Genomic DNA, 25,065 nt, shown 5'->3' with positions numbered 1-25,065 from the left:
TAAACGATGCCCAATTGGCACTAAGGGGCCTAAAGTGTGCCAAGAAAACATCCCCCACACCATTACACCACCACCACCAGCCTGCACAGTGGTAACAAGGCATGATGGATCCATGTTCTCATTCTGTTTACGCCAAATTCTGACTCTACCATCTGAATGTCTCAACAGAAATCGAGTCTCATCAGACCAGGCAACATTTTTCCAGTCTTCAACTGTCCAATTTTGGTGAGCTCTGGCAAATTGTAGCCTCTTTTTCCTATTTGTAGTGGAGATGAGTGGTACCCGGTGGGGTCTTCTGCTGTTGTAGCCCATCCGCCTCAAGGTTGTGCGTGTTGTGGCTTCACAAATGCTTTGCTGCATACCTCGGTTGTAACGAGTGGTTATTTCAGTCAAAGTTGCTCTTCTATCAGCTTGAATCAGTCGGCCCATTCTCCTCTGACCTCTAGCATCAAAAAGGCATTTTCGCCCACAGGACTGCCGCATACTGGATGTTTTTCCCTTTTCACACCATTCTTTGTAAACCCTAGAAATGGTTGTGCGTGAAAATCCCAGTAACTGAGCAGATTGTGAAATACTCAGACCGGCCCGTCTGGCACCAACAACCATGCCACGCTCAAAATTGCTTAAATCACCTTTCTTTCCCATTCTGACATTCAGTTTGGAGTTCAGGAGATTGTCTTGACCAGGAGCACACCCCTAAATGTATTGAAGCAACTGCCATGTGATTGGTTGATTAGATAATTGCATTAATGAGAAATTGAACAGGTGTTCCTTATAATCCTTTAGGTGAGTCTATATGTAATATGTAATATAAGGCAATTGGAGGAGTCTACCATTGTGATTTTTTGTTTAATTTCTAAAAGAGAGCAAGGAATGTTAATACTAAATCACAAAAAATACTTTATCACAATGAAATAAAAATACTCAGCCACAAAAGTTATTGCAAATGTGGTTTAAATGTTATTAGTTTGGTTTGTTAAACATTATGTTTTCTAGTTGCTTTCTCTCTTACAATTACTGTAACCAACCCCGTTTGCCAAGCATTTGTTATGGGGATAATAACAAATGTAATTTTAGTACAACATAATTTTAGTTGTTTTGTAAGCATTTTTGGACATTTCTATGTCTGTTGATGAACCTTAGCTTTCATTTGCACCTATTGTGTAATGTTACTGCCTGTTCCACCAGAGATAATCACCAATGAATGAAAACTGTGCCGACCAACCCCTGTGCCAACCAATCCCATGCCTTCCCATGTCAAATCCCTAGAAATGGCTCACTGTCTTTTTACCAATGTTGTTTTCAATTATTCACATTTTGTCAGACTACATTTCCTCTCCCCTGAATCATCTGCCCCTGTTAAACAAACTAAAAATAGATGTTTTCTCATATTAAATATTGATGAATAAAGCATTGTTTGTCTACAAAAGCATAGCTTATACCTCTACAAAATCCCACACATCTCTGAAAAGATCAGCATTTCTCCAGATGCATTCCACAAACAGCTGCTTATATATTCAGCTGTGAAATTAGGTTACATCTTAAAAGTTAATTTTGCCAGTGCGCGCTCCACGAGCCATGATGAGGACGCGCACACGCGCATCTGTCGAAGAAAGAAAGAGAGAGAGAGAGAGAGAGAGAGAGAGAGAGAGAGAGAGAGAGAGAGAGAGAGAGAGAGAGAGAGAGAGAGAGAGAGACTGTGAGTGTGACTTCAGTCTGTCGAGTCTGAATTGAGCAGATCACTCTGTTGGAGGAGTTACAGGGATATTTCGTGTTTCTTGGGTCATCACATTGACTTTAATATGACGGTTCTACATCTGTGCTTATTCGCGACTTTTTGGAGAGCTGTAAGTATTTAATGTTATACATTTTCTCCATATGACCGTTATATAAAAAAAAAGATACTTTTAATAGATTCCTTTCAGAATGTACTTGCCTATTAGATTTGTATGTCTTGCTCAGATTTCTGCAAACAATTGCTGAGTATGCGCATCTGTCAAAATAGCCTACATATTTGGTTACAACAAAGACGCCCGCGTAGTAAAAAGGAATCATATTGGAATTTCCATCATAACATGGAATTTAGAATTTTATTAAGTTAGAAATTGTAGGCCTATGTTTTCTTTTACACTATATATTTAGCAAAGTAGGAAAACTGTACCAACTGTTTAATATCTATCCCAATACGCTTCTTTTGGATAGACTTAAAATGATAATAAAAAAAAAAAAATAAAAAATTTCGGGGGAAAATAAACAAGTCTTTATGTGACTTTATGTAATTCGGAATTGGGCAAAATGGGAAGCATGACTTCTTTGAAATCATTTTACATTTTTGCATTATTTTAAAAGCTGGTATGAACCAATGCCACATACTGCAAACATCTTACTGTATGTGTACAGACTATATGCTGGTTAATGTGCCTCTTTTTTTTCATTAGGTGCATGCTATCCATCCAGATTGTGCTATTATCTCCCAGCTTATCCAAGACCAAGAGATCTGCATCAAAAATAGGAAGAGAGAAATGAAGAACCAGTCTCAACAAAAAGGTTGTACCGATGAAACATTACATAATGAGTGATATATTTATCATACTGATAAAAAAATGCACACTCTTTCTGTGTGTGTGTGTGTGTGTGTGTGTGTGTGCGTGTGTGTGTGTGTGTGTGTCAGCAGCTGATGTGTTCATGCTTAGCTTGGCCTGGTTAACTAAAGATGAAATTACCATGCAGAAATGTAACCATGTTACTTTAATTGAATATAGTGAGGGAAAGGAGGGAAACGGTTGTAAACTTAGCAGAACTACAGAATTGACCCACATTAGTTCTGTGGTTTTTGAAGACAGAGCAATTCTGTAGTGTCATTTTAGCGGATTACTACTGAAGTGTTGTCCTTTTTTTATAGGACTTTAATTGTTAAATTAAAGCCCCCCCCCCCCCCCCCCTGAAAGCTCTAGACCAGTCAAGCATAAATTCTCAAAAGTGACTTGCAAAGTTATTAATTATTTGAAATGAGTTTCTATTGGGGTTCTGATTACGTTCCTTCCTAAGACGTAAGTTCTATGAATAGTACTTTTTTGAATGAGATTAATGCAGACATATGGTTCAACCCACAGGACATATGATAATTATGTTACGTGGCAGCTTAAACCTCCGGAGATCTGTGTTCTTACAACTTGACAATGTGTGAGTTGTAAAGGGGGTTGTGTGAAATGGTATTCTTGCTGTTTTCTGCAGCATATGTTCATACATGCTTTATTTGAGCTTTCATTAAAACAAGGTAAAATGCAACAATATTGTTACCTACCAATTCAAGTCAAATTAGGACTCCATGCTGGTTAATAGAACATTTCCTAATATGCCATGTTTGAATTCAAACAAACTTCAGCAGACCAGAAAAGCTTCACCTCAGGATTTAAGATAATAATAGTAATAATAAACAGTAACAATTTAATCAAATTAATTACATCATTTGCAAATTAATAAATCCCAATTAAACTTGTATTTCAATATTTACTGGGGGAAAAAACTCCAAATAAGTGTGCTGGGGCTATTGTCACACGACAAGCGCTTTTATTCAGTCTGCAGCATTTTTAAATTGCTGATCCCTACACAGACTGTATGTCTGAACGACTCTGACCTGCAGACTTTAAAATGACATGTCTTCCCCTCAGCAGGAACATACAGAGACAAAGCAGTCTATGTCTTTAGGGCGAAATGCAGTATTCTCTTAAAAAATGAAGCTTACAAACAGGGTTTTCCAGCCTGATGAGCCATAAGACCTTTATAAGATTGTATGAGGCCATAACATAACCCAGGAGGGATGCACTTTGCCTTTGTTAACAATGGTACACTGATCTAAAAAAACAAAACAAAACAAAAAACAAAACAAAAAACCTATAATCAAGCATCAAGAACTCATCTAACAAGCAAGACAGAGCAGGACTCTCGAGGGGACTCTGGAGTGGACTCTGGCTGGCAAACAGGAATGGAGCGTGCGCTGCCCAGGGACACAGGACAACCATGGAGTAAAAGGTGAAGACTAACCTCTTGGCCACGCCAGGACTGAATGGCCTCCATGGCCGTGACTGATAGATTAGGTGGCTCAGGAGAGACTAGAGCAGAAGTAGCCAACAGAGAGGTGTATGCAGCCCAGACACACATAATGACGGCAAGGTACATGACGGGACAGACAGGAAGAGCAGGCTGCTCAGGGATGGCCCATGACAGGGAGCTCAGGGACCACCAGAGTCAGTTCCTCCAGGACGATTGGACTTGGTACCACCGGAGTTAGGTACTCCAGGACGATTGGACTTGGGACCACCGGAGTCAGTTCCTCCAGGACGATTGGACTTGGGACCACCGGAGTTAGGTACTCCAGGTACACTGGACTTGGGACCACTGGAGTCGGGTCCTCCAGGATCATCGGACTTGGGACCACCGGAGTCAGTTCCTCCAGGACGATTGGACTTGGGACCACCGAAGTTAGGTACTCCAGGTACACTGGACTTGGGACCACTGGAGTCGGGTCCTCCAGGACCATCGGACTTGGGACCACCGGAGTCAGTTCCTCCAGGACGATTGGACTTGGGACCACCGGAGTTAGGTACTCCAGGTACACTGGACTTGGGACCACTGGAGTCGGGTCCTCCAGGACCATCGGACTTGGGACCACCGGAGTCAGTTCCTCCAGGACGATTGGACTTGGGACCACCGGAGTAAAGTACTCCAGGTACACTGGACTTGGGACCACCTGAGTCAGGTCTTCCAGTACCATTGGACTTGGGACCAACAAAGTCAGTTCCTCCAGGACAATCGGACTTGGATCCACTGGAGCCAGGTACTCCAGGACCATCAGACTTGGGACCAATAGAGTCGGGTCCTCCAGGACCACTTGATTCGGAACCACCGAAGTCAGGTCCTCCAGGACAACTGGATTTGGGGAAGCGATAGGACCCCTCCTTCTCCAGCGCTTGCGAGGGCAAGGTGATAAATAGACGGCTGCCACCTGGGAAGCTGCAATGCACTCCGCATCCTAATAGAGCGCTGCAGTGGTCTCCGGTGCCTCAGGAGAAGCTGCAATGGGCTTGGCCACCACTCAGTGGGCGGAAAATGAGGCGGATCTGTTCTTCCTTCTCCGATTCCCGGTCATCGAGGACTGGGGCTTCCACTGACTGAATGAGGAATGGACGGACAGTCAGTGTGGGAAGACCTCACGCTCCATGGTGACTCTAACTCCCCACTACAGTGTGGCACAATGACAGCCATGTACACTTAATTGTCTAAAAAAATGGCTTCATTAAATTGAGAAAGCATCTTCCAGATAGTATCCATGCCACCATGTATATCTGCCAAGTGTCTGAAATCTGTTGAAGACTTGCAATTGCACAAACCATATTCATGAGTTAATTTGCAAGGAAGCCTTGCCCTTGATGTATTTTACCTTATGTTTTTCCCCCTCAAAGAATTGTGATACCCCCAAACTGAGTATAAAAAATTCATGTTGCTATCAATAGCCATAGACATCTAGGTCACTTTGCAACAGAAGTCTTGAGTGTCTTAAAGACCCTGTTATACTACAACCTTTCACATTCTTTATTACTCTATTTGATTGTTCCAGCTTTTCATCGTTTTAATAGACTGTAATTTGTATGACATGAATGCATGCAGATATTGACTAGTGAGCAGAAGCTTACTGACCTTTGAAAACTGGATGCATGTCTAGCTAATGAATATTCAGTGACATTATATTAAGGACACTAATAGTTGTCAAAAAGTTGCATTTAATTACGGCCCTTATATGCCTTTAGGCAGCAAACAGAAACAAATGTTTTACATGCAGTTGGATGAGCGGTCAATAAGAGTTCATCCAATGCAATCACTGGCCTGCACATGTTAGCATGACAAAAGACTGTTAGACTTGGATATAAATTAACCCTGTCTATAAGATAATGTGGGCTGACTGGGCAAGCTGGTGCTGCTCTGTTAATGTAGGTGGATCAATCACTAGCTCACTTGAATCATTTTGTGTCAATCATACAGTTTGGAAACTTCTGACTATGGAAATGTTAGGAAAGGAAGAGTGATAGAATGAATTTATCATATACTGTATTGCAGGGGCGTAGAATTTTTGTATGGACGCTAGGGACGTGTCCCTACCATTATCCAGTGACACTGATATCCCTAGCAATAATTTCAATTAAAACTTAAAATATATTTATATATTGTTGTCCAGACAGCTTTTGTTAGGGGGATTTTGTCTATGTCATGACAGTTCCTCTGTGTCTCAGGTTGTGGGACGGATTGGGATGGGATCCGCTGCTGGCATACAGCCAATTCTGGACAACTAATCAATGTGTCCTGTTCGGAAGTCTTCCAGCATATATTTAACACTCAAGGTCAGATCTGTCTGTCTGTCTGTCTGTCTGTCTGTCTGTCTGTCTGTCTGTCTGTCTGTCTGTCTGTCTGTCTGTCTGTCTGTCTGTCTGTCTGTCTGTCTGTCTGTCTGTCTGTCTGTCTATCTATCTATCTATCTATCTATCTATCTATCTATCTATCTATCTATCTATCTATCTATCTATCTATCTATCTATCTATCTATCTATCATTTCTTGTGCTCTTTGTCATTGCTGTCATTCTTTAACATCAGCTGGTGTGAGCTTCAGGCTCATTTCGCTTGAAGTTTGTCAAACAGCAGCAGATGATTTTTTTTTATTTTTTTTTAAGGCTGGTGTGCAATAACCATAGCTGAAAGCTGTCATAGTGTAGTTTGGGGTTGTAATATTGTACGGGTCAGTAGTCTTTATAGTTACAGGGTTATGATTCTGTGAAATGTTGAATATGCAGACAGAAAGTCACAGAGCCCTTGAGATATTGGGATTCAGCTTGACCTGCGGTGACCTGTGTATGTATATGCACTCAAGAATGGATTTTTGCAGCTGGCTAAATTTAGTTAATTAAATTTGCTAATGCAGCACAATTCATGAACATTTTTTCACTGCTTAATTTCATGGCATGCAATCAATTTAAATTCCTAAAGCGGAAATTTACTTAATCCATTTGCATACATGAATAATTTTCGTTGGCCATAACTGGATATATGGAAATAAAAGATGACAGAGATTTTGGGCAGATATTTAGTGCTCTACTATATTAAAATGAGGTTATTTTATTTTTTCTTGTCGCATGTCCGAAAAAAGAAAGTGCTTTATAAATAGCCAAAAATTTGAACATGGCTCAGTTCTTTTCATTTTCATTCTGTGTGAAAGGCATAACAAAACAAAACTGTTTACATAGAACATAATCATAATTTAATTCGAACTGCAGACTCTGGTGAAATATAACACTTTGCCAGTGCTGTAGATTCAGCTGCAACAGTTTGGCAGCGATGAAAAGCTGTGAAGGAAACAAGATCGATCTTTGGATTTTAAAATCGATATCGACACCAAATGAGGATTGTGATGAATGTGAAAGTCGATCATTTTACCCAGCCCAATTTGACCTAATCCTTATATAAGATTAATCTTTAACTCTTGTCAGCGTTTCCTTCGCTGCTTGTCAGTGTTATCATAAAAAAAAACATGTTGGGGATGTTTTTTTTGTTTGTTTTTTTACAAATATGCTTGTCAAACAATACAGCATTTTTATAATCCATAATTTCATCAAAATTCTCTTCAACAAGGAATTGTAACATCTGTTACTGCCACTAAATATTAAACATCAGGTGGTATATATCACATCTGTGTGATTGCTTTTCCCCTAAATCCGGACATGTAGGATTAAATCTAGTCTGGTTTTGTAAATGTTTTAAATCCTCTGGAGTGCTTACAGATCAGGATGTTCAGATGACAGTAGACACTTACCAGCAGATCTTAATCAGGGCAGACAATAGATGTAGTACAGATGTACACACACGCAAGCGCACACAGCCACACACACACACAGCCACACACAGCCACACACACACACACACACACACACACACACACACACACACACACACACACACACACACACACACACACACACACACACACACACACACACACACACACACACACACACACACACACACACACACACACACACACACACACACACTCACACACTCACACCATATTTCAAATGGTGTGTGTGTGTGTACATCTGTACTCTATGCCTTCTATCCTCATTTTGAAATATGGTGTCTGCCATATTACGTAACACACACACACACACACACACACACACACACACACACACACACACACACACACACACACACACACACACACACACACACACACACACACACACACACACACACACACACACACACACACACACACACACACACACACACACACACACACACGTATACATATACTGTATATTTTAACAACGGAAAATTGTCTTAAGTGAATGTAAACAGTTGAGAAATAAAACGCATATGTAATAATATATTTGATCTGTGCATTAGCTCTCGAAGTGACACCAGCCTAATATTCCTGCTGCTGTTTGATTTTAATGTTACGTAATCAAACAACAATCACTCATTGCTCTTGACTGAATAACTTTTGTAACTTTAATAAGGATTAATCTATGTTTCAGGGCTGGTAAAAAATATTTATGGCCGGTACATTTTCTTAAATCATCTTCCTTTAGCAAGTGTGGCAAAAAGTTAGTGTGTGTGTGTGTGTGTGTATGTGTGTGTTCCTGGCAAACCCTAAATTATGGGGAAAAAATGTCTCCACAAAGAAGCCAATATTCGAAATCCTTGCCCTTGTTGGGAAATTTTTGGTCCCCATGAGGAAAATAAATCATACAGAATGGTGTTTTTTGAAAATGTAAAAATGCAGAACGTTTTTTGTGAGGGTTGTGTTTAGGCGTAGGTTTAGAGTTAGGGGATAGAATATACTGTTTGTACAGTATATAAAAATCAACATGTCTATGGAAACTCCCCATAAAACATGAAACCCGAACATGAAAATGTGTCTGTTTGATTCCATGTTGTTATTAATTTCCAGCTTTATTCTATGGCTTATAGTTTGAAAGTAGTTGCTGTTTGGGACTCACACTGCTGTTCAGATGCTCAGGGTAAAGCAGGTGAAGCCGTGATGCACATATGGGGGCTGAAAAACACCTGCTCTGCACAGGAAAGCAACCAGCAGCAGGTTTTATCCCAGTTCGAGTGATCATGTTTTCCCCTAAGCATTCTCCAGGCTTCTGTTGGTATTTTTGGAGGTGTTATGAAATGGGAATTGTGCTTACTTCTCTCTGAAATGCGGTCTGATCAGCAGGAGTCTGTAACAACTCACAAACTTGAGACTTATTTGGCACTCATGCGTATGAGAGATTTGAATGACTATTCATTGTGATCAAGACAAAAGCCCTTTAATTGGGTTTCTCGAGCAATAAAGTTCAGTGAAATTTTACAAAGGCCGTCCGGAACAAACGGTGCTGTTTTGTTATCTTTAAACCATAATTCTTTGCTGTCTGTTCGGCAGGTTTTATATACAGGAACTGCACGGCTCATGGCTGGAGTGACCCATATCCTCCATATGACGAGGCCTGTGTATTTGAAGATGATTCAGAGTCGGGGACTGTGGTGAATATATTCCTATAATACATGCATGATTGACAGCATAGCAATGACCATATTTCTAAAAACATTAGCTATGTGGAGTGGCTCAGTCTGATGAATGACTTAGTTTCAGTGCATGTGTGTGTACTTGAACTTCCCATGATGACCACCAGTGGTCGCTATGTTTTGTTTTTACACAATGCTTTGACGTCCTGCTTTTTGTTTCCTGTTCTTCTTTTAGGATTATTTTAAAACTAAGCAGGTCATCGACCTCTTCATGCTAAAAAAAAAAAAAAAAATTAACACAGAATATACATAGTAGTCATTTTTTGGCCTTTAAGATTTAGAAGGGCTTTCCTTTGGACAGTTTTAATCAAAATCTAAGGTATTGGTTACTGACACATAATGAAATTTAAATCTGGTGGAATAGTTTGACTTGATGCAGTTTGTCTATTGATGTAAATTACTTTTCTCTCAGACTTGGCCTTTATTTTCCAGACAACTTACTTATCGACTTTGAAACAGCTGTACACTGCAGGATACGCAACATCGCTTATATCACTCATTACAGCCGTTATCATATTCACATGCTTCAGGTAACACTTATATATTATCTTTATGATATCCAAAAGGTATTTATTATACACAAAATGGAATCATGGGTGAATGAAAATATCTTGTAAATATTCTGTATGCAATCTTCAGAATAACATATATTATATTAAATGATGTACCCATCGTGCTCTGTTCATTACAGGAAGTTTCACTGTACCAGAAACTACATACACATCAATCTGTTTGTTTCCTTCATCCTGCGGGCTAGTGCAGTCTTCATCAAAGACGCCGTTCTGTTCTCAGATGAAACTCAGGACCACTGTTTAATGTCCACGGTGAGTGAGAATGTCTCTGTACGAATGTCTCTGTTTCCTATCAAAAAGCCACTTTAACTCGCATAAAAGCATCTGCTAAATGCATAAATGTGTCATTTTAATGTGAATGATTGAACTATTATCCGGAAGAGAAAAACCAATCAAAAACTGCATGGCAAGATGTGAATCCCTTGAATCCCTGAACTCTTAAACTACTTATTGTACGATATTTGATTATTTTGCAGTAATAGGCTATATAGTTAATTTTTAATCAATATAGTTTTTCATTGCACATCATTGTTTCTGTTACTCAAGGGATGTGTAGCTTATTGCCTCATAAAAAACATTAATTAGCCGACCCAGTCTTGTGTCTTTTTCCATCAAATGTCTTGGAAGCTGGTTGGTTAAGTTAGATCTTTGTATGGAAGATATATTTTTTATTTGCCTATTGGAAATGAAAGGGAAAAGTTGTTCCTGATCTTTCATGCTCTGTTAGCCTGGGAAAACCCAGACAACTTCCGGCAAATTTAGATTTGCTCTGAAAGTTAGTCTGGCAAAGAGCTCATTCAAGCCCATTTCCAATCCGCCAAAATCGAGGCACCAATCAGAAACGTTGGGGCGGGCTTTACACGATGACGACAGCGCTGGGATTTTGAAGCAGATTTTGTAGCCTACATTACAAAGATGGATGCCGCAGTTGAACATCACTCGTTCGAATCAGCTATCGCGTCTGTTTTAAGCGATTTGAACGTTTCCCTTTTAGTTAAAAACCGAGCAAAGAACAACACTCGGAGATGTTTCTGCCGCTCTGCATACGTCATCTCCTTCATCGCTCTGATTGGGTTTAGGTCTATCCACGACGTCCGTTGGTGACGCCCCTCTGGAAATGATTTGTCTATGACGCTTTGCCAGACCATAACTCAGTTACAACTGAGAATGGTCTGGTTTTAACCAGGCTAATGCTCTGTAGGATAGACATTTGAATTTGAGTCCTTTAAATTAAATTATAAGACTTCACTTATATAAAATTTTATTTTAGAATTATTTATATACTATTAAAAAAAGTTCACTCAAGCTTATTCAGCTAAAAAAAAACTGAGGTGCATAAGCTCAGATCAATGAGGCCTAAATCAGTTCCAAATAGAAATACAAAACCTGAGCTAATTGAAAGAAAACAAGTTGATAAAAAGATTGAATTCCATATTTGGCAATAACATTAGTTGTGGGCGGGGTTTGGGCTGGCATCCAGGCTACAATAACATAGCATAACAAAAGATTTATCATTTTTGCCTGGGAACACCAGTGTCAAAATGATCAAAAAACGTTTGAGAAGTTGTTAGCAAGCAAAGTCAGCGAAGTTTTAAGGCAGCAGGTCGATAACTATAACGATAATGATAAAGATATAGTTCTAAATATAAAAGAATAGCATAGTTCACACAACAACTATAACGGCACAGAGAAACTATATCATTGGAATCACTTTCAGAACGTTTTTTTTCTTCCAGCTGATGAAGGATAAAGGTTGACAGCCAATCAGAATCCATTCCACTGTAAAGAGTTCAAGTATTTAAAGAAGACAAAACTGCAGTACGGTTAGAATAAACAGAGCGTTATCGTTCATTGGTGTGGACGCTAATGTAGTTGTTGTTATGGTTTCCTTTATAGTTATCGTTCTTGGTGTGAACAGGCCTTTAGTCAACCGCGATTACATTAACTAGCATTTTCAAGAAAAAGAAAGCCCTATCCAGGTCAAAAAGACTGGAAAACAACGCGAGGGTTATGGTTATTTAAGTTACATTTTTATTAATAATATTTTATTTGATCTTTTTAATTTTATTTAGCAAACTTTTCATGTTTAAATGAGGTTGTTGACGTGTTCCAGTGCAGGTGAGGGGTGTGCTCTCATTCTGGACCTGTGTGTGTTGTTGTTCACAGATAGCGTGTAAGACTGCCGTAACCTTCTTCCAGTTCTGCATCCTCAGTAATTACTTCTGGCTGCTGGTGGAGGGCATGTACCTGCAGACGCTCCTCGCCCTTGCCTTCGTCTCGCAGAGGAAGTACTTCTGGTGGTACATTCTGATAGGATGGGGTTGGTACATCCTGAAAAAAAATGGCTTCCAGGAGAAAGTCTGTGTAATCAGATTAAAAGATCTCCGGCAGTCTGCCAGGATTTGAGTGCTAGAGGAACTATGAGTATACAAATGAGCAGTTTGTGTCACCAGTGTTGGGGAAAGTTACTTTTAAAAGTAATGCTTAATAATATTGTGTTGACCCGGGTTCCCACCCATGTCAAGACACGGTAAAAACAGACGCATGCAAGAAGAAAGTTTTACATCATCAATCCGTGACACGTTCAGTGACGTGAGCTGCATTTAAATCAAAGGGGTAATCCATCGACCGGAAGTTGAAGCCGGCCGGGTGCCGCCATCTTGTAGCAGAACTTCACTTGCGTTAGCATTTCCATTGACTCCCATTCATTTTGGCGTCACTTTGACAGCGAATAACTTTACATCTGAGGCGTTTAAAGACTCCATTTGTCCATTATTTATTTCTAAAGAAACACGACAATGTATAAAGGGCTCCATTACCTTCTATGTTACATTATGGCCCCGTAGAAACAGATTTAGTAAAAATAGGCTAACGATTGCGTCATAACCACTCGACTCTCTGTCGCGCTGTACAGAAGTTACCGTACAGACAGGAGGAGAAGCTTGCAGGCAATCGGGGGGACGTCCCGTCAAGGGAGAAGCACATTTTAAAATAAATACTATACAAATGAATCAGTATTTAATTAATCAGAATACTTACTCCTGCTCACTCACGCCAAAGAACTCTTTGCTCAAGTTCCCCGTCTCTGCAAGATTAACGTTGGCCATTTTCACGCACAGCTACTAGAAGATTCACGTCTGTCAGACAGGTTGCTCACGTCATCAAGCTTAGTTTGAGTCGGTTTGAGTCTGCGCGTCAGGAACGGAAGTGCTCAAAAATCGCTAAAAATGGGCTTCAACTGTCTCAACTGAGTTCCAATGAGATGGCTCTGTCCACTTCTTATACTGTCTATGATTTATATGCGGGACGGTTAGTTTGTCGGAGGCAAAATTTGATCGCAATGGTCATTAATCGGCTGTCAGTAAACATGTCAGACTAACGATTAAAGACTTCAGATTTTTAGGATTCATAAAATTGTTCTCGGACAGTCAAATCATGGCCAACATTTTACAGTGTCAACCTGGCTTTACTCCCTAAAAAATAATGAATTAATGTTAGTTACTTTTTATGGAAAGTAATGTGTTACGTTACTTTTTCTCACCTGGGCTGGGGTTGCTTGTTTGTTTTTTAATTTTAACAAATTTTTTTTTTTTTTTTGCAAATGTAAAGGCCATTTCGCACCAAACGTGAAATGAATAAGCCTCAGGCTGAAGGAAATGCAGATTCATGGCTGTACAGTAGAGGCTCAAACAAACTTCAGCTGTGCTGCCATTCTGGATTTCAGAAGAATAGGACACAGGAGAAGTTCGACACTCTTACTTCAGCAATAAAGAAATTTGATGTTTATCTAAAGTCGTTTTTTGCATATTAGTATAATTGAATAGGATCATCGAAGGTCAGCAGCAAAGACATTGGTCAATAAAGTGAGATTAAATACATAAAGTATTTTGAGTTTGCATTTGACTGTTTTTAATTATTTTGAGGAATACTGAATCTGTTTTTGTGTAAGTGCAGTATCAAGTAAATACTAGATACTTGAAAAAGTAATCTGATTACATAACTCACGTTCCCCCCGCTGTGTGTCACATTATTGAGATCTGTTAAATCTGTTCTGAAACAAATGATATGTTAAAAACCTGCAAGTTGCAATTCTGTGGATTTGGAGAAAGTATGTATTGTCTGTTTGTTTTTGTGTGTGTGTGTGTGTGTGTGTGTGTGTATAGGCGTCCCATCAGTTGTGCTGATTGTGTGGGTGTTGACCAGACAATTCTTTGATAACAGAGGGTATGTCACATCTTCAACTTTAAAATTATCACGAAACTGAACAAAAATGACCCTATTTACTTTCTTAATGCACTTTCCGGGTCTGATTGTGAATTATTTATTGAAGAAATGTTTGTGTTTGTAATATTTAATCAAAAAGTAGAGCTTGTTCCATCTCTGACATGACTTGAATTACAATAAATCATTTTCTCATGTTTGCAGATGTTGGGATGACACAGATAATATGAATATCTGGTGGATCATTAAAGGACCGATCACAGCATCACTGTTTGTGAGTTGTGATGTTGTTGTATGTCAGATTTTGAGACTGACAACATTTATTCACATTTTATAGCATTCATTCAAACATATATATATATATTATGAACATGAAAATGTACCTGCTCTACTGTTATTGTAGCTCTTTCTCTGTCTGACAGGCTAATATCATCATCTTCCTAAATGTGATTCGAATCTTGGTTCAGAAATTGAAAAGTCCTGGAGTTGGTGGCAATGACACAGGTCACTTCATGTGAGTCAAATAATAATGTGCAAGAAGTGCTGAAAATGAACGTTTTGCCAGACCTGTTAATGGTGGATGAATTAAAAACAATCTTTTTTTTCTTTTAAATATTTGCTTTTGTCAAACCAAATAGTTGATTATTTCATTTGAGTCTTCCAGCAAACAGCATATAACATTATATCACTCATAATTACTTACCAGCCAGTTTTCTTGTCTTTCATTAAAACATATTGAGTGTAATCATAATTTTGTTAAACTGCAGAGAATATTTCACTACAGAATTTGCTGAAGTCAAATAAACACTATATTTTGACATTTTCTTGAAAAAAGTGTTTGCCTAAAATGCACATTAAATGGGATTCTATATAGAGAATATATATATATATATATATATATAAAGAGAGTGAGAGAGAGTATGTGTGCTATAGTTTCTTGACTCAGTTTTAAAGAATACTTTATGCCAAAAAGGTTGCTTATAAGGACAAACGACTTAAATGATTGCATAATACTGTTATGTTTAAAGTGTTGTTTCAATTTTTTCTAGAATAAAAGTGTTTACAAGCTGTTTAATTCATAAAATTGAATCAAAATTAAAAACTAAGTCCATAAAATGATACCATGATGGAAACCCTAAAAGGTAAACATATTATGTATGCTGTTCCAGATGAAACCAGTTTAGAATCAAACAGATGGCATGTGTTAATGCGAGTGAAGTGCATATCTTCATTTCGCTGCAAAATGTCTGTTCATTAGAATACGGCTTTACATGCTGCCAGGTCGTGCTTCATGCATGAATAATATTTCGCTTGACGGTTCATGCAAAGGTGAGTTTCTATTTAAGGCCCCGTTGTGTCTCAATACCTGTACCTACTGATAATGCGATGCATATGCAAAGACCAAGAGAAATTGCATTTAGCTCATTATCCGAAGGCTTATTAGTTTCTAAAAGTTCAGATCCGTCTTTCAAATTTGATTATGTGCGATTAAACTTCATACTGGCACTGGGTTTGACCTTGCAACCTCAGCATTTATGAACGCACTAACTTTTGGTTATTCTCTATATCAAAATAAAGGGATGAGGCGTGGTTCAGTTGCATTAGTAGTGTGTTCCCAAACACTTCCCAAACACACTCGAAGCAGTTGACCAATCACAACACACTGGTCCAGCCGGCCAATCAAAGCACACTGTGCTTTTCAGAAGGAGGGGCTTCATAGAGACAGGAACTAAACAGAGCGTTACTGACAGACTGAGAAGGGAGGTGCTGCAACAATGTCAGATATGGGAAAATAATGAGTTTTTCAAGCATGAAAACCTATTCTACAGAGCCCAAAACCAAAATCAAGAGTAAGACTTGTAAAAAGAGCAAAATATGGCCTCTTTAAATTAAATAAAACTTTGCTTTAATGCATGTTACAAAATATGTAGTTTATACTGTAATATGTACTGTTCTTAAATGAAATAAATTACCATATGCTAAAGATGTTACACGCATAATACTGTACATCTAGTAGATGTGCTCTGAATTGTTTGTGTGATGGCATTAATACTGACTCATAGTTATCTTTGATCATCATACAGGAGACTGGCCAAGTCCACCTTGTTTCTGATTCCTCTGTTTGGGATGCACTACACTGTGTTTGCCTTTCTGCCAGAAAACACGGGTGAAATTATCCGATTCTACATCGAACTCGGCCTGGGCTCCTTCCAGGTACAGATGAATTCATCTTTTATGAAGAGATGATCGGCTAAGTATTATTTTACAGATTCAATAATGCGGAAATGTCTGATTTTATTCCTTTAAGTCTTGATTTAAGTCTTTTTTCCCCCCTTTCCCCAGGGCTTTGTGGTGGCACTTCTTTATTGTTTTCTCAATGGAGAAGTAAGTATTCCCATAATGGACAACTTCAACATGATATTGATAAAATATATATATATGGTATAGACGCTTAGAAAACGTCTTTAAGATGTTTAAACTGACTTTTTAAAGATGTTTATCAGATGTTTGTACACAGCAGATGCTTTCCAGACAAAGTGCTCTTTATAAGACATCTTGGAGACATATGTGTGCTTTCTGGGCTATAATACAATATTTGCAATCACAGACATTCGCATTCGGACAGGATTAGATTTCTCAGAGGATCTTTGAGTTTACAGTAAGTGTTGGTATTTTGCCCTGGAATTTTTACTTAAGTCGTTGTGTGAGAAAAACACTGACATGGCAGATTCGGACATGATATTGAATCCCGTCCTCCATGAAATCTAGTCCGGTCCGAACAGGGCTTTTTCTACACAACGCGATTTTCTGTGAAATCTGTTAACTGATTGCCCAGATTTCGGCAATAAGTGTTGACTAGAGGAGCATTAAGTGTGAGCAATACTTTCGGTAACACTTTACTTGAAGGGGTGTGCATAAGACTGACATGACATCTTCATAATCATGACAGGACACATGAATATGAAGGAGGGTTTATGCAGGTTTATGACTGTAACGTTTAGACTTGTAATGAAAAGAAAATAAACAAGGAGACAGGACGAGTTGTTTACAACATTTCCAAACTTTACTTCACTCTCCTTCTTTCTCACTTTTAACCCCACATACAATTCTGTCTCTCCGCCCCTAGCGGACTGGTTCAGTATTGCAGTCCATGAACATAAATCACAGAACATAACATTCCCCTCTTTCTTTTAGGAAAGACTCTTAACAAGTGGGATTATTCAGTCCAATTTCCATCCACTTATGAATTATGCCCTTAACCCATACATTTTACTTCTGTATCTTAGAACCTATCGATTAACTAACATATGCATAAACACATGAACACATTCACCATCTATTTTCAGTTACTTCCGTACTACAACACTAGTGTTCTTTCATTCACTCTTTTCTTTTCGTTTACCTTTACTCTGTAGCATAGTCTTTTAACCATAGAGGGGGCTGTCTAACCCGTGTACTCTTAACTGGCTCATGCACAATATTTTCTGTTCCAGGGTTAACCTGAGCATTCTCTAATGCAATTTGAGTGTTTTCTGGAACCAGAGACAAGTGAGCCGCGTTCCATTTCTTCCCATCACTCAAGACATAGGTGCTTGGTCCCAGTTTCTTATTCACTACCATTGGAACAGTGAATTTCCTTCCAGCCTTTGGTACATGCATAGGTTTTCTTACACGTACCCGATCTCCACACTTGAAGGGTGGTGGTTTTGCTCCACGTTTCTTATCGGTGTACAGTTTCATCTTTTGCTGAACCCGCTGTACACGGTCACGTATGCCCATCGTCACTTTCTCACCCTGAACTGTTGTGGTTAACAGAGTGTTTAGCTTTGTGCGCATCTTCCTCCCTCTTAACAGTTCAAAAGGTGATACGCCTGTGGTTGCGTGCGGTGTAGCTCTGTAGTTCAAGAGGAAATCTGTGACTGCTTGTTTCCATGGAAGTTGTTGCATTTCAGCTACTTGGATGCAGTTCTTTAAAACTCGATTCCATCTCTCCACAGCACCGTTCGCTTGGGGCCAGTAAACACTGCAGCGAATGTGTTTTATTCCTCTTTCAGCCAGGAAATCAGCGAATGCAGAAGAAGTTAGCTGAGGACCGTTATCGCTGACTAAGGTGAGTGGGTTACCTTCTCTCGCAAACACAGATGCTAGAAACTTTGTAACGGTGTTGGTTGTAACATTTGAGGTAAATGCAACCTCCGGCCACTTACTATAATAATCCACCATCGTAATAGCAAACCGACAGTCCTGTGTGGCTCTCTCAAAAGGTCCTACAATGTCTATTGCAACTTTCTGAAAGGGACCATCTGGCAGGTCCACTGGCTGCAATGGAGCTGGACACGTCCGGGCGGTTTTGTCACAGGACTGACAGGCAGAACAAAAAGCAATGGTTGAATGCACATCAAAGTCCATACGAGGCCACCAGTACAAGTCTCTTAGCCGTTGCTTAGTTCGTACCATTCCCTGGTGCCCCTCGTGTGCTAAGTGAATGAATTTAGAGCGCAAAGCAACTGGCACAACTAGTCTCTGCCCTCTCAAAATATACTTATCATCCACAGCAAGTTCATGCCTGATCTGAAAGTATGCCCCGATCGTTGGATCCACTTGTTTCTGTGTTCTAGGCCAGCCTTGTGTGATTTGGGCATGCAGCTTGGACAACTCTGGACAAGATTCGCATGCTTCCAGGAGTTCCTTCATAGGAATGGCTCTTGAAAGGTCCTTTGAAAGCTCTGCCACCAGGCCTAATTCCTCTCCCTGACCAGCATCTGAATCGGGTAATGGTAAGCGTGACAAACAATCAGCAACACAATTTGTTTTACCTGGTCTGTACTCCAGATTGTAGTTGAAACACAGGAGTCTGGCTGACCAGCGCGCTATCCTCATTCCTGCTCTGTTCATTCCTCTGGTGGCCAGTAATGTGGTCAGTGCTTGGTGGTCCGTCTTCAGTGTAAATTTCCTGCCCCAAAGGTAAGTCCTCCAACGTTCCACTGTCCAGACACACGCTAATGCTTCCTTTTCAACTGTACTGTATTTTCTTTCAGCTGGCGTCAATGTACGAGAAGCGAATGCTATTGTACGCTCTGTCTGATCTGGGTACATTTGAGTGATGACACCTCCAATGCCGTAATCGGAAGCATCTGTGGACACAATTGTTGGTAAGGAGGGGTCAAATAAAGCTAAGGCTGGGCTGTGGACTAACAGCTGCTTTAGTCCTCGAAAACTCACCTCAGCTGCTTCTGTCCATATAAACCCATTCTGCGATGATCTGAGTATCTCCCGCAGAGGGTCTACTACCATAGCATAGTTCGGGATGAACTTGCTAAACCAAGACGTAAGACCTAAGAAGGACCGTAATGAAGGTAGGTCGGTTGGTGCAGGTGCCTTTGCAATGGCTTCAACTGAGTCAGGGTTAGGATGTAGTCCCTCTTTTGAGATGTCATGGCCTAGATACCGAATCCTACTCTGGCTGAATTTGCATTTCTTTATGTTAAGTTTCAGACCAATGTCTGTGAGTCGAGTCAGCACTGCCCGTAAATTTGAGTCATGGGTGGCTTTGTTTTGGCCATACACGATGAGGTCATCTAAGTAGTTCTGTACTCCTGGTAAACCCTCAAGTACAGTTTTCATCATTTTCTGAAAGGCGGAGGGCGCCGAAGCCAACCCGAAAGGAACCTTTGTGAATTTGAATAACCCATCGTGTGTGATGAAAGCCGTCAAGTTTTGACTCACCTCATGAAGAGGAAGTTGATGGTATGCACTTTGCAAATCGATTTGGGAGAACACCGTAGCGCCTCTAAGCTCTGTGAAAAGATCCTCCATATGAGGCAGTGGGTAGCAGTCAGTAATTACAGCTCGATTAGGCTCTCTCAAATCCACACACACGAATTTCTCCAGACTTTTTTCTGGTTACGACGATTGGTGACACCCATGGCGAAGCATCAATCTTTTCAATTATTCCGTCTCTCAGTAAGCGATTAATTTCCTTGGAAACCTCCTCCCGTACACTCAACGGTAATCTGCGTAGTTTGTGCTGCACTGGTTTCACAGTCTCATCAATCTGCACTTTGTGCACGAATCCTTTGACACATCCTGGTGAGCTGGTTGCTGTATTACATATTTCTAGCACTGGTGAACCAGCAGGGTCCGATAATGTGACAATCCTATCTCCCACAATGTGACAGTTTAGGGCTTTAATTAAATCCATGCCCAAAAGTGGTGAGCCCGTTTTGACCACATAGAAATTTGCAGTGGTTGCAACACCATCATGCGACACAGGAACAGTGAAACAGCCTAAGGTTGGTAAGGGTTCACGTGAGTATGTGACTAACCTCACTTGAGGTTCCTTCAGCTCACAATTTGCAAAATGTTTCATGAACAGGGTCTCTGGGAGGATGGACACACTTGATCCTGTATCAACAATCAATTCAAGTGGTATTTTATTTCCTTGCGGTGCTTCCAACTGTACTTGGCAACGAATTTTGTCATGAGACTGATTTACCCACAGTACAGTCAATTCAGGCACCACCACTTCTCTGACAACAGCAGATTTACATACCTTTGCAAAATGTCCTTTCTTTCCACACTGATGACATGTGGCCGATGCAGCAGGACAAGTGTGTGCGTTGGCCAAGTGAGTATTTGATCCACAGCGAAAACAGCGTCTTTTATTTGAAGTCTTGGCTTCACAGTTTGTACTGGCATTTTTTCATACTTTTGTTTACCTCTTTTGAAACTGGCCTTTGTCCTCGAGATGGCTTGAACCTGGGCAGGAGATGAACCAGTAGTTGAAAGAAGTGTAGCATTTTGTACTGCCGATTCGACTTGCAACGCTAACGCAGAAGCGCATTCCAATGTAAGTTCGGGCTCAAGTAACAATCTGTCTCTCACCGCGGCCAGAAAAACCCGTTCAATCAGTTGGTCCCTTAGCATTTCGTCCTCCATTCCTCCGAACTGACAATCCACCGCCAGATGACGTAACTCCGCTATATATTGACTTACGGTTTCATCTGTGTGCTGTGCGCGTTGTCGGAATTTATGTCGAGCAGCGACAACATTCACTCTTGGCGTGAAATGAGCATCAAGTGCCACCATGGCCTCATCATAAGTTGTACCTCCGTTTGGCAGCGTATAGAAAAGTCTCTGGCCCTCCGTACCGAGACAATGTAAAAGAACTGCACGAAGTCTAGCATCAGGCCATGCATCACCTCGCGCTCCGATGACAAGTAAGTAGTTTTGGAAAATTTTCTTCCATGTAGAAAACGGTATAGCAGGCTCTCCTACCGTCGGAAGAAAACATGCAGGCATGGGTACGGATGCAGACATCCTCGTCGCCAAAATTTGTAACATTTAGACTTGTAATGAAAAGAAAATAAACAAGGAGACAGGACGAGTTGTTTACAACATTTCCAAACTTTACTTCACTCTCCTTCTTTCTCACTTTTAACCCCACATACAATTCTGTCTCTCCGCCCCTAGCGGACTGGTTCAGTATTGCAGTCCATGAACATAAATCACAGAACATAACAATGACAACTGTCATTAAGTGTCATTCGCTCAATTATGACATTTTTTATGCAAATATGACATTGTTTGAGATGTCTTTGTTATGTCACCTTGATAACCTGTCAGTGTCTTTGTCATGACAACTTGAAATTACTAAGACAACACAACCTGTCATAAATATGTCATAAACATGACATAGCAGATTAATGATCAAACTTAAGAAACCACTAGCTTTATGGGTTAACATTACATTAAACTGTCAGGTCGTTGGTTTTGACATTAGCTGTCATGAGAGCATTATAACATTTTAATGACAAATTCAATTTGTACCACTGTAGTTGAGGTCAAGAAATTATTCATGACACAGTTATAATGGCCTCATGACAGCCAATGTCAAAACCAGCCACATGACAGTTTAATGTAATGTTAACCGATTAAGCTAAGTGGTTTCTTAAGTTATAAAATAATTAATAGTTAATCTGCTATGTCATGTTTATGACATATTTATGACAGGTTATGATGTATTGGTTTATGTCAAGTTGTCATAACAAAGACATCTCAAACAATGTCATATTTGCATTAAAATGTCATAATTGAGCGAATGACACTTAATGACTGTTGTCATAAACATGCATAAAACCTCCTTCATATTCATGTGTCATGTCATGATCATGAAGGTGTCATGTCAGTCTTATGCACACCCCTTCAAGTAAAGCGTTACCATACTTTCTCTCCTCCTTCAGGTACAGGCAGAGTTGAAGCGCAGGTTATGGACGTGGCACACCCAGACTCATCTGAGCCCCAGTAAAAAGCGTCGGGTCACTGTTACTCAGATCATGATGCATGAGACTGCTCATCCACAGACTGACGTCTGCAACGGCTACATCACGTCTGTGTGAACACACCTGGAGGGTGCAGGCGGAAAGACACGCTAAAGACTTCAAGAGCTTCCCGCTCAGCTCCGGAGAGTGGAAGACGGTCACATGAGAGGAAACAGGTACCCGTACAGCACTTATCAAGGTCATGTTGAAAACACCAGAGTTATGGATTTGTAAAACTACAACCAGATGTTAGAGTTCATGACACAGCAAGTGTGTGGAGGCTTGATTTGATTGAGGACCAGCTGATAATGAAAATGGCCTGGTCCTGATGGTGGCTTTTTTGGGAAATGGCTGATTAACATTTGAAAAATCTGATTGTATATCAGTATTTGATTTTGGTATGCAAATGAGAGTGATTATAAAATGTTAAGAATTTTTATTTACATCCTCATTCCAAGTTAGATGAGCTAGATGGCGTAAACTGTAAACTGATAATAACACAATTCATATTTATCAGTTTGGAGGCATTTCATTTTTACAGTTATTAATAAGCTATTTATTATTGCTGATGGCAAGGTGTGCCATAAGGATACAGGTTTTTCTTACATGCCAATGCTTACTTATAGCTGTTTTTAAATGAACACCGTACATTGTCAGAAACTGATAATAATAGTGCTTATCATCATATCGATGTATTTAAATGTTACTGTGGGATATAATATTGTCAGTTTGATTTTTAAGTGTGCACTCCTGTTCCAAAGATTGGGGTCAGTCAAATTTTTAAAAAATGTTTTTGAAAGAAGCCTCTGCTGCTCACCAAGGCTGTCCTTATTAAATAAAAATAATGGAAATATTGTGAAATATTATTACAATTTGTTTTCTATATGAATATATTTTCAAATGTAATTTAATACAGTGATGTCAACACAGATCCTTCAGAAATCAATCTAATATGCTGATTTGCTGGTCAAGAAACATTTATTATTATTATCATTGTTGAAAACAGTTCTTCTGCTTCATATTTTTGTGTAAACCGTGATACATTTTTTTCTTAGAAAGTTCAAAAGAACAGCATTTATTTAAAAAAAGAAATCTTTTGTAACATTATAAATGTCTTCTTTACTGTCAATTTTGATCAACTTAATGCATCCTCGCTGAATAAAAATAGCCTATTAATTTCTTTCAAAGAAAATCTTACTGACCCCATACTTTTAAATGGTATTGTACTTCTGCAGACATCACAGCTGAATACCAATAGTGTACAATATTAACTGGAGCACTTAGACTTTAAAAAAAGTGAATCTTCAGAAATGTCAAGTTATGTTGCAATGTTACACTGAGAACAATGTTTACAGCTTTAAAAATATGTAATGTACTGTAATTTATTTTAACTTTGTACCCCATTTTATAGATGCTGACAGTTTATTTTGATGTTTTTCCCGACTGACACAGTTCTTAAATGTTTTGGTTTTGTATGAAATATGTATTAGATCAAATTACAGCTGACTATTTTAATATTTAATATATTTATGAAAATATTTAAATGTATCCAGTTAATTTGACTATGCAGGCTGTAGCATAGCTTATTTTACTATTACTACTTTTACTTGATTTTTTTGTATTTCTAATTAAAAAAAAATGCATTTGCATGGAGGTGTAGACCTTCCCTACACATTTGTCTTTTTGTCAAATTTAAAGACGCAGTAAGCGATTCCTGAGAAACACTGTTGATATTTGAAATCACCTCAAACGAACATGATTGGCTACAAGTGTGTTGTGCCGCTCGGTCAGATCAGACGGTGTTTCTAAAATCGCTTACTGCACCTTTAACAAAAATAAAATCAGGGGAGTTTAGCATTTTTCTATTTTGCACAGTTCAGTGAACAGCCAACCATATTTATACTGTATCTCTCCCACACACATTCAAAGAAGACACATGTATACATACATAAAAAACTACACAAATTCCATAAATTCAAGAGTTGTATGTCAAGAATGGAATTCAGACACGTACAAAAATGTTCACAGGTCAAACATAGACATCATCTCTACATCAAAGCAGAAGAAACAGCAGGCAGCTTTACAGAGCAGCTGAATGTACAATACAGTTGTTGTCCGGGTGTTACATTCAGACTGAAATGAGTTAGTCCACAACATGAAGACATCTCAAAGACACAATGAAACTTCAGACCTACACGACAGACAACCCTCGTTCCTCAAATATACAGCGCTCAATTATTCTATGAAATAAAAGCGTCATCTATTGGCAGATAGATGTATTACAAGCACAAGAAAACACGTCTGTAACAGCTTTGAGACATGGTCG

General features: G+C 39.4%; 1 protein-coding gene across 1 annotated transcript; it reads left to right on the top strand.

Annotated features, from left to right (window-relative positions):
• The first annotated feature begins 1,767 nt into the window (after positions 1-1,767).
• ghrhra (growth hormone releasing hormone receptor a) lies at positions 1,768-23,320 on the top strand. Its single transcript, XM_056271610.1, has 13 exons — positions 1,768-1,847; positions 2,439-2,547; positions 6,288-6,395; positions 9,483-9,583; positions 10,058-10,155; positions 10,317-10,449; positions 12,364-12,517; positions 14,361-14,421; positions 14,623-14,692; positions 14,841-14,932; positions 16,503-16,632; positions 16,762-16,803; positions 22,662-23,320. The coding sequence occupies exons 1-13, from the start codon at positions 1,803-1,805 to the stop codon at positions 22,815-22,817; spliced, it is 1,299 nt and encodes a 432-aa protein (XP_056127585.1). The 5' UTR covers positions 1,768-1,802; the 3' UTR covers positions 22,818-23,320.
• The last annotated feature ends 1,745 nt before the right edge of the window (positions 23,321-25,065 follow it).

Source organism: Rhinichthys klamathensis, unplaced genomic scaffold (genome assembly GCF_029890125.1).
Source record: "Rhinichthys klamathensis goyatoka isolate OS25496 unplaced genomic scaffold, OSU_Roscu_1.1 h1tg000323l_1, whole genome shotgun sequence".
Taxonomy (NCBI): domain Eukaryota; kingdom Metazoa; phylum Chordata; class Actinopteri; order Cypriniformes; family Leuciscidae; genus Rhinichthys; species Rhinichthys klamathensis.
The sequence above is the reverse complement of the archived record's forward strand: the minus strand, read 5'-3'. Positions and strand labels throughout refer to the sequence as shown.

Coding starts and splice junctions, on each gene's coding strand:
- ghrhra (XM_056271610.1), top strand. CDS start 1,803: ATGACGGTTCTACATCTGTGCTTATTCGCGACTTTTTGGAGAGCT. Junction 10,450..12,363: donor ACCACTGTTTAATGTCCACG/GTGAGTGAGAAT, acceptor TGTTGTTCACAG/ATAGCGTGTAAGACTGCCGT. Junction 14,422..14,622: donor CAATTCTTTGATAACAGAGG/GTATGTCACATC, acceptor TCATGTTTGCAG/ATGTTGGGATGACACAGATA.